An 18,000-nucleotide genomic window follows, 5' to 3' on the forward strand; every position below is an offset into this window, starting at 1 on the left:
TGATCTTCAGACGTTAACACAATCATCAGCTTGTCTTCTTTGACTTCTTCTTTAACGATTTTGGTGGACCAAGAAATTTGAATGTTGTTCTGAAAAACAAACAATAACATAGAGACATATTTGTTGGGTAAATCCTGGGATTAGAATGTAGGCAAACACATTGATGTAGATTAGTACTTTTTTTAACCTGTGTGAAATGTAAATCTGGACAGATATATCTGCTTGTCTACATATGAGTATTTACCTAATCAGTTATGGTATTTCTAGTTTTGAAAATATTTTACCCAAGTATGGATTTTGATATATCAGAAAACATAACAAATTCTGTGTGTTTGAGTACTCAGATGAGTATAGTGACACTCTGTGGATGACAGGGGATACACCCGAACCGGCCCCTGGATATTTAACCCAAACCGGCCCCTGGATATTTAACCCAAACCGTCCACGCACCCGAACCGGCCCCTGGGTTAATGAACGATAATCAGACAGACAATTAATGAAGATTTCTTTTTATTATATAGATACAGACATTTCAATTAATTTATTATATAGATACAGACAATTAATTTATTATATATATATATTATATATATAGTATATATACAGACATGAAGATTTCAATTAATTTATTATATAGACACAGACATGAAGATTTCCTTTTTCTTTTGCCACCCTAAAGCTAAGTTATGAGGGATTTTATTAGAATAAGGGTCTGGGATTTTATAAGATTATACGCAAGGTGAAGATAACAGTATCGGTGCAGTTGACATTGAGTAGAACGCTAATCAGTGTCAAGTAAGAGCATAATGCTTAAGACAACATGTAAATTAATTCGCTCACGATAATTTGTTCAAAGAAATATTAAAACAACACATTCACTTTAATCGCTCAGTGAGACGCGCATAAAATAACAGTTTAATTTTGGAGCTGAAGAATGTTTTAGTTTTCATAATGTTAGCAGAATTCACTCTGTGAAAGGTGGTTAATGTGTGTTGAAAATCTTGACAAATGTTCCACACATGGAAACATGGGAAAAGATGAAGGACGACATTATTTTTCGCTACTGGAAACTTGGGCATAACAAAGGTGAAACGTGAATTCATTATATTGGATTTATGTGCTATTGTTGTATTGAATTTATGTTTCAATTCTGTGGATACGATACAACGAAATGTAAGTACACCTTTTACTTTAGTATTGTTTTGCAATTGATCTTCTAGATTCTTAAAAGAATTACATAAAATGTCCTCTACCACGGGATCTCCGTGATCAGCAGCACGCATGTTCACTTGCCTCGCATCGACACTAATATTCGCTAATATATTTTTCAAAAATCGGTATTACATGTAAAGACATATATGAGTAATATGTTTTCGTCATTTATGTTAAAGGAACTTTAATTCATATGTCAATGTAGAAATATTTACTTCTCGGGGCCGGTTTGGGGCAAATATCAGGGGCCGATTCGGGTTAAATATCAGGGGCCGGTTCGGCTTGGGGCCGGTTCGGGGGTAATTCGATGACAGCATAGTGCTATATCACACAAGGTTACATGCAGCAGTGATGTCATTCCGTGATATTTGCATTCACTTTTGAAGTAAGGAATATGCAACTGGTTGAAAAAGTAATGTCATGTTTTGTATGGTACATAAAGTCAATGGTCTATGATTCTTATGCTGCACTGCTATATATTGGCATCTAAGTATATCACTACTGGACTCCTGAAACGGTGCCACACAGTGAACCCAATATAACACCAGCAGATAGGTTAAAGATACATCAGTTATACATCTCTTCACAGACTACTGTGGTAGAAATACTTACTGACATGTCGAACAGATCGGACTGAAGTTGCAGAAAACTGAAACAGGAGGTTAGCAGCAATGAAACTTCAAAATAAAAAGTTCATGTTTACTTTTTTACACTGCTAATCCTATAACACAAGTATGGTATCAATGTCAACACTATAGCATTAATGCAAATAGCATGGTATCCACATTACCAACATGCCCAGCCATGTGACATTTATGTAGACAGTTACCATCAATGTAAACAACAAGTAATCAATGTAAACAGCATGTAATCAATGTTAACAGTATGGCATCAGTGTCAACAGAATTTCAGTAGAATGGCGTCAAAGTTAACATAATGTCAAAAGAACGGCATCAATGTTAACATATTGTCAAAAGAATGGCATCAATGTTAACATATTGTCAAAAGAATGGCATCAATGTTAATATAACACCAATAGAATGGCATCAATGTTAACAATTTTGTCCAACAATTTTTAATCATGGATGGAATGCAAACCTACAGTGAGTGAGTTAATATTTAACGTCACATCGGCAATATTTCAGCCATATCGGCAAACCTACAGAAGTTCTAGAAACTGTACTTCACTGATAAAAAGTAATCCCAATATACTTTTATATTACATGATATGTTTATCTACAGAGCATCATGTTTTTACAGTCACTGTATATCTTCATTCCATTCTGCTTCCCTAAAGCAGAGTCTCATCTGCTGAGTGGTTTTGTTTTGTCAGAAGACCATTGACATTGGTGCTATTTCCTTTTGGAAGGAAAACATAAAAACTGTCAATTAGAAGCATCCTCACAAACTATCCATCACTTGGCTATGTCAGAAAAGTAGGCCGAGAGACAACTAATAACATGATCATTTAAAACTTGTCATAGTGAGCTTAAGATGGGATCATGACCCTGTGAAGGTACTCAATACAATAACTACTCCAGAAGTTATACACCTTGCCAGACTTACTTGAAAGACAGACGGAGCAGACATATCCCACGTCGATGAGGTTGCGGTGGCAGAAGCAGGCCGCTCGGTAGTCCACCTGGTCCTTGGGGGGTAGAGTCAGCTTGTCCCTCACTACTGGGTCGGGCAGGAACACCCACTGTCAACAGTCACCATCACAGTGGAAGTTAATACCTCGAGGAATCAGATTCACAGACCTACAATTCTGGTAGCAAGGTTGAAAGCAGACTCAATGTCTTGAAATAGGAATATTTTGCTCAAAGTTAAGAAATGCAAATTCAATATTGAAATGCTTCTTAGTTTCAAAGAAATGAGGGTGATAAACCATTAGGACTGCTCCATGACAGCACTGAACATTGGACAAGATTGTCTCTATAGTGAGTGTGTGAGTTAAGTTTTACGCCGCACTCAGCAATATTCCAGCTATATGGCGGTGGTCTGTAAATAATAGAGTCTGGACAAGGCAATCCAGTGATCAACAGCATGAGCATCGATCTGCGCCATTTGGGAACCGATGACATGTGTCAACCAAGTCAGTGAGCCTGACCACCCGATCCCGTTAGTCATCTCTTACGACAAGCATGGGTTACTGAAGATCAATATTCTAACCCGGACCTTCACGGGTAATTGCCTCTATAACAACAGTGAGCAGAGTCAAACACTTTCAGAACAAAACTAAAGTAATTGCAGACAAAGTGACTTAGATGACATCACTGCTGACCTGACAAGAACAAACTACTGCATCCTTCAACTGCCCTCATCACATAAAGCTTCAGATCAAAGCTACAGAGATTTCAGTTAATATATGTTATAGCTAGAATACATGGAATTATCATGAAACGGACCTCCCATTATCAGACATTTGCGGGCCGCTGCAAATGATATTGGACTGCTCAACCTTAACGACGGGTAACTATCAGTTCTGTTGTCAAGTGACGTTATAGTGGGTGTTTGGGCTTACGGTTCATTTGACATTGGCTTTGGACTGGCAGATATTCTGGGGCAAACAAGTCAAAGCAACCCGAATTCCCGCCTTAAATAACGGTAATATTGGCTTTCTTGCTGGTGCTAACCATAACAATTGCACCATTAACGTTGTTGTTGGACCAAAACCGAACACTGAAAACTGAAGTTGTGTCTGACATAGTTTGACATGTTGCAGGCTATGGTCTTGTCAAAGGCCAAGATCGAATATCGTCACTTTCTGTTGTGACGTCACTTGAATTGTTCGATGACGTAATTGCATTCGGGCAGTCAACCCCGTCAGAAGATGGTTTTGAGTAAACTTACAGTCAAATTCCTTCATTGTTTCCCTTTTCTTTTCAACACAAATTCCATGTATTTTAGCAATAATAAGGGTAATGCTATTTTGGGGGGCATTATTATTTGCAGAAACCCTCTGTCTTTTTCAACTGCCCTCCTTCGTCGGGCAGTTAATGGAAGACCTCAGGCTTCTGCAAATGATAATGCCCTCAAAAATAGCATTACCCTTATATTGGAGTTCGGGAGTCAAGGACAGCTGTTTGTGAGATGTAGAAACTGTTAAACTTGAAGAATGTCTAAGTAGCAACAACAAAGTTTAAATGAACCTGAAATGTTGTATGTGATCCTCACAATGTTTCAGCTCTTGTGTTTCATAATCAAATAAACACGCCTCGTCCCTCATACACACCTTCTCAAACACCTTTTTTCAAAGTGTAATGATATTTGATGTGTGTGGTTATTAGCTGGGCTCAACACCGTGTGAAATTCGTGATGTCTAAATTCTCATGTTTATGTGGCCATTGCACTTACTGACTTGGACCATGTTCCTAAAATGTTTCATCATGCATTTGTTCACAGTGTACACATACCCTCCCCAGGGAGGACATGCTTGTTTACATCAGTGATGGCAAGAAGATGAAAAGTATTTCAGCCTCAACAATCAACGTCTTTAGTTAAGTAGCCATTTTTGTTTGAAGGTATGGATGACATATATGGAGGTGAGCTGCTGTAGCATCATGCTATTTTCATAATGCTCCGTGGTCTTTGAGGTGAATATATTTATCATTTTGAAACTTGAGTTTGAATGAGTTTTGAAATGAGTTAGAAGGAATGTTAGCCTGCAAGCATGTTGACTGCAACACCAGTGGGCTACAGACTCCATCTGTTCCAGACTGTTGATCTATTTGTCTGACATGATTATGTGTTAGTTTCACCAGCTCTCACCACACTCAGCAAACAGCTGTCAGCCCTGCAGCCACTGCAGCAGCAGAAGTACCAGATTTATTACACTGCTCTCAGCTGTAGTGATCAAACACATACACCTCCCATAGATCAAAGTGTTGTGACAGACACAGATGTTGCCTAGCAACCACTGTCCTGCAGGGATATCCCATGGCAACATCATCAATCAAACCTCGGCTCTAGAGACAAGAAGCCCTGAAGTCCAACAAGAAAAACAATAGCTTGACAAGCATAACAGCCTTTCTATGCACTCACAGTTTTATAACCTGATACAATGGGCAGCATCCAAAAGCATGTTATAACACAGATGTATTCATCTGTGACTATATCACTTCAGCAATCTGATGTATTCATCCAGTACTATATCACTTTAGCAATCTGATGTATTCATCCAGTACTATATCACTTTAGCAATCTGATGTATTCATCCAGTACTATATCAATGCAGCAAACTGATGTATTCATCCAGGACTATATCACTTCAGCAATCTCATCTATTCATCCAGTACTATATCAATTCAGCAAACCGATGTATTTATACAGGAATATATCACTTCAGCAAACTGATGTATTCATCCAGTACTTTATCACTTCAGCAATCTGATATATTCATCCAGTACTATATCAATTCAGCAAACTGATGTATTTATCCAGGACTATATCACTTCAGCAATATGATGTATTTATGCAGGACTATATCACTTCAACAAACTGATGTATTCATCCAGGACTATATCACTTCAGCAATATGATGTATTCGTCCAGTACTATATCACTTCAGCAATATGATGTATTCGTCCAGTACTATATCACTTCAGCAATCTGATGTATTCATCCAGTACTATATCACTTCAGCATATTGATGTATTCATCCAGTATTATATCACTTCAGCATATTGATGTATTCATCCAGTACTATATCACTTCAGCATATTGCTGTATTCATCCAATATTATATCACTTCAGCAAACTGATGTATATATCCAGTACTATATCACTTCAGCATATTGATGTATTCATCCAGGACTATATCACTTCGGCATATTCATGTATTCATCCAGTACTATATCACTTCAGCATATTGATGTATTCATCCAGTATTATATCACTTCAGCAAACTGATGTATTTATCCAGTACAATATCACTTCAGCAATCTGATGTATTTATCCAGTACTATATCACTTCAGCAATCTAATGTATTCATCCAGTATTATATCACTTCAGCAATCTGATGTATTCATCCAGTACTATATCACTTCAGCAATCTAATGTATTCATCCAGTATTATATCACTTCAGCAATCTGATGTATTTATCCAGTACTATATCACTTCAGCATATTGATGTATTTATGCAGGACTATATCACTTCAGCATATTGATGTATTTATGCAGGACTATATCACTTCAACAATCTGATGTATTCATCCAATACTTTAAAACTTCAGCATATTGTTGTATTTATGCAGGACTATATCAATGTAGCAAACTGATGTATTTATCCAGTACAATATCACTTCAGCAATCTGATGTATTCATCCAGTACTATATCAATGCAGCAAACTGATGTATTTATCCAGGACTACATCACTTCAGCAATCTGATCTATTCATCCAGTACTATATCACTTCAGCAATTTGATGTATTCATCCAGTAATATATCAATTCAGCAATCTGATGTATTCATCCAGTACTAGATCACTTCAGCATATTGTTGTATTTATGCAGTACTATATCACTTCAGCATACTGATGTATTTATCCAGTACAATATCACTTCAGCAAACTGATGTATTAATCCAGTACTATATCAATTCAGCAAACTGATGTATTCATCCAGGACTATATCACTTAAGCAAACTAATATATTTATCCAGTACAATATCACTTCAGCAATATGATGTATTCATACAGTACTATATCACTTCAGCAAACTGATGTATTCATCCAGTACTATATCACTTCTGCAATCTAATGTATTCATCCAGTATTATATCACTTCAGCAATCTGATGTATTCATCCATTACTATATCACTTCAGCAATCTAATGTATTCATCCAGTATTATATCACTTCAGCAATCTGATGTATTCATCCTGGACTATATCACTTCAGCAAACTGATGTATTTATCCAGTACAATATCACTTCAGCAAACTGATGTATTCATCCAGTACTATATCAATGTAGCACACTGATGTATTTATCCAGGACTATATCACTTCAGCAATCTGATGTATTCACCCAGTACTATATCACTTCAGCATATTGATGTATTTATGCAGGACTATATCACTTCAGCAAACTGATGTATTCATCCAGTACTAGATCACTTCACCAATCTGGTGTATTCATCCAGTACTATATCACTTTAGCAATATGATGTATTCATCCAGTACTATATCAATGCAGCCATCTGATGTATTCAGTATTATATCACTTCAGCAAACTGATGTATTCATCCAGTACTATATCAATTCAGAAAACTGATGTATTTATCCAGGACTATATCACTTCAGCAATATGATGTATTCGTCCAGTACTATATCACTTCAGCAATCTGATGTATGCATCCAGTAATATAACAATTCAGCAATCTGATGTATTTATCCAGGACTATATCACTTCAGCAATATGATGTATGCATCCAGTAATATATCAATTCAGCAATCTGATGTATTTATCCAGGACTATATCACTTCAGCAATATGATGTATTCGTCCAGTACTATATCACTTCAGCAATCTGATGTATTCATCCAGTACTATATCACTTCAGCATATTGTTGTATTTATGCAGGACTATATCACTTCAGCATACTGATTTATTTATCCAGTACAATATCACTTCAGCAAACTGATGTATTCATCCGGGACTATATCACTTTAGCAAACTAATGTATTTATGCAGTACAATATCACTTCAGCAATATGATGTATTCATCCAGTACTATATCACTTCAGCATATTGATGTATTTATGCAGGACTATACAACTTCAGCAAACTGATGTATTCATCCAGTTCTATATAACTTCAGCAATCTGATGCATTCATCCAGTCCAATAACACTTCATCAATCTGATGTATTCATCCTGGACTATATCAATTCAGCAAACTGATGTATTCATCCTGGACTATATCACTTTAGCAAACTGATGTATTTATCCAGTACTATATCAATTTAGCAAACTGATGTATTTATTCAGGACTATATCACTTCAGCAATCTGATGTATTCATCCAGTACTATATCAATGTAGCAAACTGATGTATTTATGCAGTACTATATCACTTCAGCAATCTGATGTATTCATCCAGTACTATATCACTTCAGTATATTGATGTATTTATGCAGGACTATATCACTTCAGCAAACTGATGTATTCATCCAGTACTAGATCACTTCACCAATCTGGTGTATTCATCCAGTACTATATCACTTCAGCAATATGATGTATTCATCCAGTACTAGATCACTTCACCAATCTGGTGTATTCATCCAGTACAATATCACTTCAGCAATATGATGTATCCAGTACTATATCACTTCAGCATATTGATGTATTTATGCAGGACTATATCACTTCAGCAAACTGATGTATTCATCCAGGACTATATCACTTCAGCAAACTCACCAACGTGGGACAGTGAATATTCTCACAATCATGGAACATAGAACATGCTCACCAACATAGGACAGTGAAGATTCTCACCAGCATGGAACATAGAACATGCTCACCAACATAGGACAGTGATGATTCTCACCAGCATGGACTATAGAACATGCTCACCAACATAGGACAGTGAAGATTCTCACCAGTATGGAACATAGAACATGCTCACCAACATAGGACAGTGAAGATTCTCACCAGCATGGAACACAGGACATGCTCACCAACATAGGACAGTGAAGATTCTCACCAGCATGGTACATAGAACATGCTCACCAACATAGGACAGTGAAGATTCTCACCAGCATGGAACACAGGACATGCTCACCAACACAGGACAGTGAAGATTCTCACCAGCATGGTACACAGAATTGCTGGAATATTGCTAAAAGCGGCGTAAAACTAAACTCAGTCAGTCAGTGGTACATAGAACATGCTCACCAACATAGGACAGTGAAGATTCTCACCAGCATGGAACACAGGACATGCTCACCAACATAGGACAGTGAAGATTCTCACCAGCATGGAACACAGGACATGCTCACCAACATAGGACAGTGAAGATTCTCACCAGCATGGTACATAGAACATGCTCACCAACATAGGACAGTGAAGATTCTCTCCAGCATGGTATATAGAACATGCTCACCAACATAGGACAGTGAAGATTCTCACCAGCATGGTACATAGAACATGCTCACCAGCATAGGACAGTGAAGATTCACACCAGCATGGTACATAGGACATGCTCACCAACATAGGACAGTGAAGATTCTCACCAGCATGGTACATAGGACATGCTCACCAACATAGGACAGTGAAGATTCTCTCCAGCATGGTACATAGGATTAACGTGCAACATGTAATGAGGGACATACTCACCAACAGGTACTGAAGTAGACCCAACATCTGAGGCACCTTGAGGTAGATCCCACCTGTGATGTCACATGCCTGGAAAAACACCCACTTCATTACCACAACACTCCCATTTCAGACCAAAAGTGTCTTTCTACACAGTCCTACATGACTTCTCTCCTCAGTCATACGCTCAGCTCTCTTCACAACCAAGCATAATTTCTCTTCACCAACATGAGAGTAAACTGGTCTAGAGATGTACAACATACTTTGTTAGTTCCACTATATAGCACTATGACAGAGATCCAATGAAGGAGGTGTATAGAGGATAAATAGGCATTTCACCCTAGTTTTGTATAGATACCGAGGCCTGCACATACCTGCTGCAACAGTCCTGACTCGTTGTCCAGGATACAAGCATCCACCACCACATTCTGAAAGGACAATAATTATAACATCATCTCATACGTCAGCACACTCACAGAGACTGGACACAGACAGAACCTTAGTGAACTTAAACTCTGCGCAGTGAGTCTGCACATTCCACTCGTACACACACTAAAGTGTATACAGATCATAACCCTGAAGGTTCCACATCCTGCCAGCAATATGTGAAGGACCACTAGGCATCACCTGTTTCTGAGCAGTGAACACAGCATTCATGAAGTTCATGTATTGGGTGGGGTTGTCTTCAGATCCCTTTATCACCTGCAACATGAGACAAAGTGTAATGTAGGAAGAGAACCTTCGGTAGTTCAGCTTTGACCCAACCCCTTCAGTGTCAGCGACCCAACCCCTTCACCCAACCCCTTCAGTGTCAGCGACCCAACCCCTTCAGTGTCAGCGATCCAACCCCTTCAGTGTCAGTGATCAGCGATCCAACCCCTTCAGTGTCAGTGACCCGACCCCTTCAGTGTCAGTGACCCGACCCCTTCAGTGTCAGTGATCCAACCCCTTCAGTGTCAGTGACCCGACCCCTTCAGTGTCAGTGATCCAACCCCTTCAGTGTCAGTGATCCGACCCCTTCAGTGTCAGTGACCCAACCCCTTTAGTGTCACTGTCCCAACCCATTCACCCAACCCCTTTAGTGTCACTGTCCCAACCCCTTCACCCAGCCCCTTCAGTGTCAGTGACCAAGCCCCTTCAGTGTCAGTGACCCAACCCCATCAGTGTCAGCAACCCAACTCCTGGATTACACACACACAGGTCTCCATGGGTTACACACACAGGTCTCCACAGGTTACACACACAGATCTCCACAGGTTACACAAACATGGGAGTTCACATCCATGTCTGTCACCAACATCTACCACTTGCACAGTAATTAACACAAGGACATACCAGCTCACATCCATGTCTGTCACCAGCATCTACCACTTGCACAGTAATTAACACAAGGACATACCAGCTCACATCCATGTCTGTCACCAGCATCTACCACTTGCACAGTAATTAACACAAGGACATACCAGCTCACATCCATGTCTGTCACCAGCATCTACCACTTGTACAGTAATTAACACAAGGACATACCAGCTCACATCCATGTCTGTCACCAACATCTACCACTTGTACAGTAATTAACACAAGGACATACCAGCTCACATCCATGTCTGTCACCAACATCTACCACTTGTACAGTAATTAACACAAGGACATACCAGCTCACATCCATGTCTGTCACCAACATCTACCACTTGTACAGTAATTAACACAAGGACATACCAGCTCACATCCATGTCTGTCACCAACATCTACCACTTGTACAGTAATTAACACAAGGACATACCAGCTCACATCCATGTCTGTCACCAACATCTACCACTTGTACAGTAATTAACACAAGGACATACCAGCTCACATCCATGTCTGTCACCAACATCTACCACTTGTACAGTAATTAACACAAGGACATACCAGCTCACATCCATGTCTGTCACCAACATCTACCACTTGTACAGTAATTAACACAAGGACATACCAGCTCACATCCATGTCTGTCACCAACATCTACCACTTGTACAGTAATTAACACAAGGACATACCAGCTCACATCCATGTCTGTCACCAACATCTACCACTTGTACAGTAATTAACACAAGGACATACCAGCTCACATCCATGTCTGTCACCAACATCTACCACTTGCACAGTAATTAACACAAGGACATACCAGCTCACATCCATGTCTGTCACCAACATCTACCACTTGTACAGTAATTAACACAAGGACATACCAGCTCACATCCATGTCTGTCACCAACATCTACCACTTGTACAGTAATTAACACAAGGACATACCAGCTCACATCCATGTCTGTCACCAACATCTACCACTTGTACAGTAATTAACACAAGGACATACCAGCTCACATCCATGTCTGTCACCAACATCTACCACTTGTACAGTAATTAACACAAGGACATACCAGCTCACATCCATGTCTGTCACCAACATCTACCACTTGTACAGTAATTAACACAAGGACATACCAGCTCACATCCATGTCTGTCACCAGCATCTACCACTTGCACAGTAATTAACACAAGGACATACCAGCTCACATCCATGTCTGTCACCAGCATCTACCACTTGCACAGTAATTAACACAAGGACATACCAGCTCACATCCATGTCTGTCACCAGCATCTACCACTTGTACAGTAATTAACACAAGGACATACCAGCTCACATCCATGTCTGTCACCAACATCTACCACTTGTACAGTAATTAACACAAGGACATACCAGCTCACATCCATGTCTGTCACCAACATCTACCACTTGTACAGTAATTAACACAAGGGACATACCAGCTCACATCCATGTCTGTCACCAACATCTACCACTTGTACAGTAATTAACACAAGGACATACCAGCTCACATCCATGTCTGTCACCAACATCTACCACTTGTACAGTAATTAACACAAGGACATACCAGCTCACATCCATGTCTGTCACCAACATCTACCACTTGTACAGTAATTAACACAAGGACATACCAGCTCACATCCATGTCTGTCACCAACATCTACCACTTGTACAGTAATTAACACAAGGGACATACCAGCTCACATCCATGTCTGTCACCAACATCTACCACTTGTACAGTAATTAACACAAGGACATACCAGCTCACATCCATGTCTGTCACCAACATCTACCACTTGTACAGTAATTAACACAAGGACATACCAGCTCACATCCATGTCTGTCACCAACATCTACCACTTGTACAGTAATTAACACAAGGACATACCAGCTCACATCCATGTCTGTCACCAACATCTACCACTTGTACAGTAATTAACACAAGGACATACCAGCTCACATCCATGTCTGTCACCAACATCTACCACTTGTACAGTAATTAACACAAGGACATACCAGCTCACATCCATGTCTGTCACCAACATCTACCACTTGTACAGTAATTAACACAAGGGACATACCAGCTCCACATCCATGTCTGTCACCAACATCTACCACTTGTACAGTAATTAACACAAGGACATACCAGCTCACATCCATGTCTGTCACCAACATCTACCACTTGTACAGTAATTAACACAAGGACATACCAGCTCACATCCATGTCTGTCACCAACATCTACCACTTGTACAGTAATTAACACAAGGACATACCAGCTCACATCCATGTCTGTCACCAACATCTACCACTTGTACAGTAATTAACACAAGGACATACCAGCTCACATCCATGTCTGTCACCAACATCTACCACTTGTACAGTAATTAACACAAGGACATACCAGCTCATCCATGTCTGTCACCAACATCTACCACTTGTACAGTAATTAACACAAGGACATACCAGCTCACATCCATGTCTGTCACCAACATCTACCACTTGTACAGTAATTAACACAAGGACATACCAGCTCACATCCATGTCTGTCACCAACATCTACCACTTGTACAGTAATTAACACAAGGACATACCAGCTCACATCCATGTCTGTCACCAACATCTACCACTTGTACAGTAATTAACACAAGGACATACCAGCTCACATCCATGTCTGTCACCAACATCTACCACTTGTATTGTAATACCAACACAACACAAGGACATACCAGCTCACATCCATGTCTGTCACCAACATCTACCACTTGTACAGTAATTAACACAAGGACATACCAGCTCACATCCATGTCTGTCACCAACATCTACCACTTGTACAGTAATTAACACAAGGACATACCAGCTCACATCCATGTCTGTCACCAACATCTACCACTTGTACAGTAATTAACACAAGGACATACCAGCTCACATCCATGTCTGTCACCAACATCTACCACTTGTACAGTAATTAACACAAGGACATACCAGCTCACATCCATGTCTGTCACCAACATCTACCACTTGTACAGTAATTAACACAAGGACATACCAGCTCACATCCATGTCTGTCACCAACATCTACCACTTGCACAGTAATTAACACAAGGACATACCAGCTCACATCCATGTCTGTCACCAACATCTACCACTTGTACAGTAATTAACACAAGGACATACTCACAGCTCACATCATCATGTCTGTCACCAGGACATCTACATCATGTCTTCACCAGCATCTACAGTAATTAACACAAGGACATACCAGCTCACATCCATGTCTGTCACCAACATCTACCACTTGTACAGTAATTAACACAAGGACATACCAGCTCACATCCATGTCTGTCACCAACATCTACCACTTGTACAGTAATTAACACAAGGACATACCAGCTCACATCCATGTCTGTCACCAACATCTACCACTTGTACAGTAATTAACACAAGGACATACCAGCTCACATCCATGTCTGTCACCAACATCTACCACTTGTACAGTAATTAACACAAGGACATACCAGCTCACATCCATGTCTGTCACCAACATCTACCACTTGTACAGTAATTAACACAAGGACATACCAGCTCACATCCATGTCTGTCACCAACATCTACCACTTGTACAGTAATTAACACAAGGACATACCAGCTCACATCCATGTCTGTCACCAACATCTACCACTTGTACAGTAATTAACACAAGGGACATACCAGCTCACATCCATGTCTGTCACCAACATCTACCACTTGTACAGTAATTAACACAAGGACATACCAGCTCACATCCATGTCTGTCACCAACATCTACCACTTGTACAGTAATTAACACAAGGACATACCAGCTCACATCCATGTCTGTCACCAACATCTACCACTTGTACAGTAATTAACACAAGGACATACCAGCTCACATCCATGTCTGTCACCAACATCTACCACTTGTACAGTAATTAACACAAGGACATACCAGCTCACATCCATGTCTGTCACCAACATCTACCACTTGTACAGTAATTAACACAAGGACATACCAGCTCACATCCATGTCTGTCACCAGCATCTACCACTTGTACAGTAATTAACACAAGGACATACCAGCTCACATCCATGTCTGTCACCAACATCTACCACTTGTACAGTAATTAACACAAGGACATACCAGCTCACATCCATGTCTGTCACCAACATCTACCACTTGTACAGTAATTAACACAAGGACATACCAGCTCACATCCATGTCTGTCACCAACATCTACCACTTGTACAGTAATTAACACAAGGACATACCAGCTCACATCCATGTCTGTCACCAACATCTACCACTTGTACAGTAATTAACACAAGGACATACCAGCTCACATCCATGTCTGTCACCAACATCTACCACTTGTACGGTAATTAACACAAGGGACATACCAGCTCACATCCATGTCTGTCACCAACATCTACCACTTGTACAGTAATTAACACAAGGACATACCAGCTCACATCCATGTCTGTCACCAACATCTACCACTTGTACAGTAATTAACACAAGGACATACCAGCTCACATCCATGTCTGTCACCAACATCTACCACTTGTACGCAGTAATTAACACAAGGACATACCAGCTCACATCCATGTCTGTCACCAGCATCTACCACTTGTACAGTAATTAACACAAGGACATACCAGCTCACATCCATGTCTGTCACCAACATCTACCACTTGTACAGTAATTAACACAAGGACATACCAGCTCACATCCATGTCTGTCACCAACATCTACCACTTGTACAGTAATTAACACAAGGACATACCAGCTCACATCCATGTCTGTCACCAACATCTACCACTTGTACAGTAATTAACACAAGGACATACCAGCTCACATCCATGTCTGTCACCAACATCTACCACTTGTACAGTAATTAACACAAGGACATACCAGCTCACATCCATGTCTGTCACCAACATCTACCACTTGCACAGTAATTAACACAAGGACATACCAGCTCACATCCATGTCTGTCACCAACATCTACCACTTGTACAGTAATTAACACAAGGACATACCAGCTCACATCCATGTCTGTCACCAACATCTACCACTTGTACAGTAATTAACACAAGGACATACCAGCTCACATCCATGTCTGTCACCAACATCTACCACTTGTACAGTAATTAACACAAGGACATACCAGCTCACATCCATGTCTGTCACCAACATCTACCACTTGTACAGTAATTAACACAAGGACATACCAGCTCACATCCATGTCTGTCACCAACATCTACCACTTGTACAGTAATTAACACAAGGACATACCAGCTCACATCCATGTCTGTCACCAACATCTACCACTTGTACAGTAATTAACACAAGGACATACCAGCTCACATCCATGTCTGTCACCAACATCTACCACTTGTACAGTAATTAACACAAGGACATACCAGCTCACATCCATGTCTGTCACCAACATCTACCACTTGTACAGTAATTAACACAAGGACATACCAGCTCACATCCATGTCTGTCACCAACATCTACCACTTGCACAGTAATTAACACACACAACCAGCTCCACATCCATGTCTGTCACCAACATCTACCACTTGTACAGTAATTAACACAAGGACATACCAGCTCACATCCATGTCTGTCACCAACATCTACCACTTGTACAGTAATTAACACAAGGACATACCAGCTCACATCCATGTCTGTCACCAACATCTACCACTTGTACAGTAATTAACACAAGGACATACTGTCAGCTCACAAGGACATACCAGCTCCATCCATGTCTGTCACCAACATCTACCACTTGTACAGTAATTAACACAAGGACATACCAGCTCACATCCATGTCTGTCACCAACATCTACCACTTGTACAGTAATTAACACAAGGACATACCAGCTCACATCCATGTCTGTCACCAACATCTACCACTTGTACAGTAATTAACACAAGGACATACCAGCTCACATCCATGTCTGTCACCAACATCTACCACTTGTACAGTAATTAACACAAGGACATACCAGCTCACATCCATGTCTGTCACCAACATCTACCACTTGTACAGTAATTAACACAAGGACATACCAGCTCACATCCATGTCTGTCACCAACATCTACCACTTGTACAGTAATTAACACAAGGACATACCAGCTCACATCCATGTCTGTCACCAACATCTACCACTTGTACAGTAATTAACACAAGGACATACCAGCTCACATCCATGTCTGTCACCAACATCTACCACTTGTACAGTAATTAACACAAGGACATACCAGCTCACATCCATGTCTGTCACCAACATCTACCACTTGTACAGTAATTAACACAAGGACATACCAGCTCACATCCATGTCTGTCACCAACATCTACCACTTGTACAGTAATTAACACAAGGACATACCAGCTCACATCCATGTCTGTCACCAACATCTACCACTTGTACAGTAATTAACACAAGGACATACCAGCTCACATCCATGTCTGTCACCAACATCTACCACTTGTACAGTAATTAACACAAGGACATACCAGCTCACATCCATGTCTGTCACCAACATCTACCACTTGTACAGTAATTAACACAAGGACATACCAGCTCACATCCATGTCTGTCACCAACATCTACCACTTGTACAGTAATTAACACAAGGACATACCAGCTCACATCCATGTCTGTCACCAACATCTACCACTTGTACAGTAATTAACACAAGGACATACCAGCTCACATCCATGTCTGTCACCAACATCTACCACTTGTACAGTAATTAACACAAGGACATACCAGCTCACATCCATGTCTGTCACCAACATCTACCACTTGTACAGTAATTAACACAAGGACATACCAGCTCACATCCATGTCTGTCACCAGCATCTACCACTTGTACAGTAATTAACACAAGGACATACCAGCTCACATCCATGTCTGTCACCAACATCTACCACTTGCACAGTAATTAACACAAGGACATACCAGCTCACATCCATGTCTGTCACCAACATCTACCACTTGTACAGTAATTAACACAAGGACATACCAGCTCACATCCATGTCTGTCACCAACATCTACCACTTGTACAG

General features: G+C 40.2%; 1 protein-coding gene across 1 annotated transcript in view; it reads right to left on the reverse strand.

The window, feature by feature from the left end:
• LOC124286974 (general transcription factor IIH subunit 3-like) overlaps positions 1–18,000 on the reverse strand; it is a 29,873-nt gene that overhangs the window by 499 nt on the left and 11,374 nt on the right. The window contains 6 exon segments of the mRNA XM_046723432.1: positions 5–89; positions 1,825–1,861; positions 2,779–2,914; positions 9,551–9,619; positions 9,904–9,957; positions 10,157–10,231. Of these exon segments, the coding sequence (XP_046579388.1) occupies positions 26–89; positions 1,825–1,861; positions 2,779–2,914; positions 9,551–9,619; positions 9,904–9,957; positions 10,157–10,231 (435 nt within the window). The 3' untranslated portion in view covers positions 5–25.

This window comes from Haliotis rubra, unplaced genomic scaffold, assembly GCF_003918875.1.
Source record: "Haliotis rubra isolate DU_JTF1 unplaced genomic scaffold, ASM391887v1 Scf397, whole genome shotgun sequence".
Lineage (NCBI taxonomy): Eukaryota > Metazoa > Mollusca > Gastropoda > Lepetellida > Haliotidae > Haliotis > Haliotis rubra.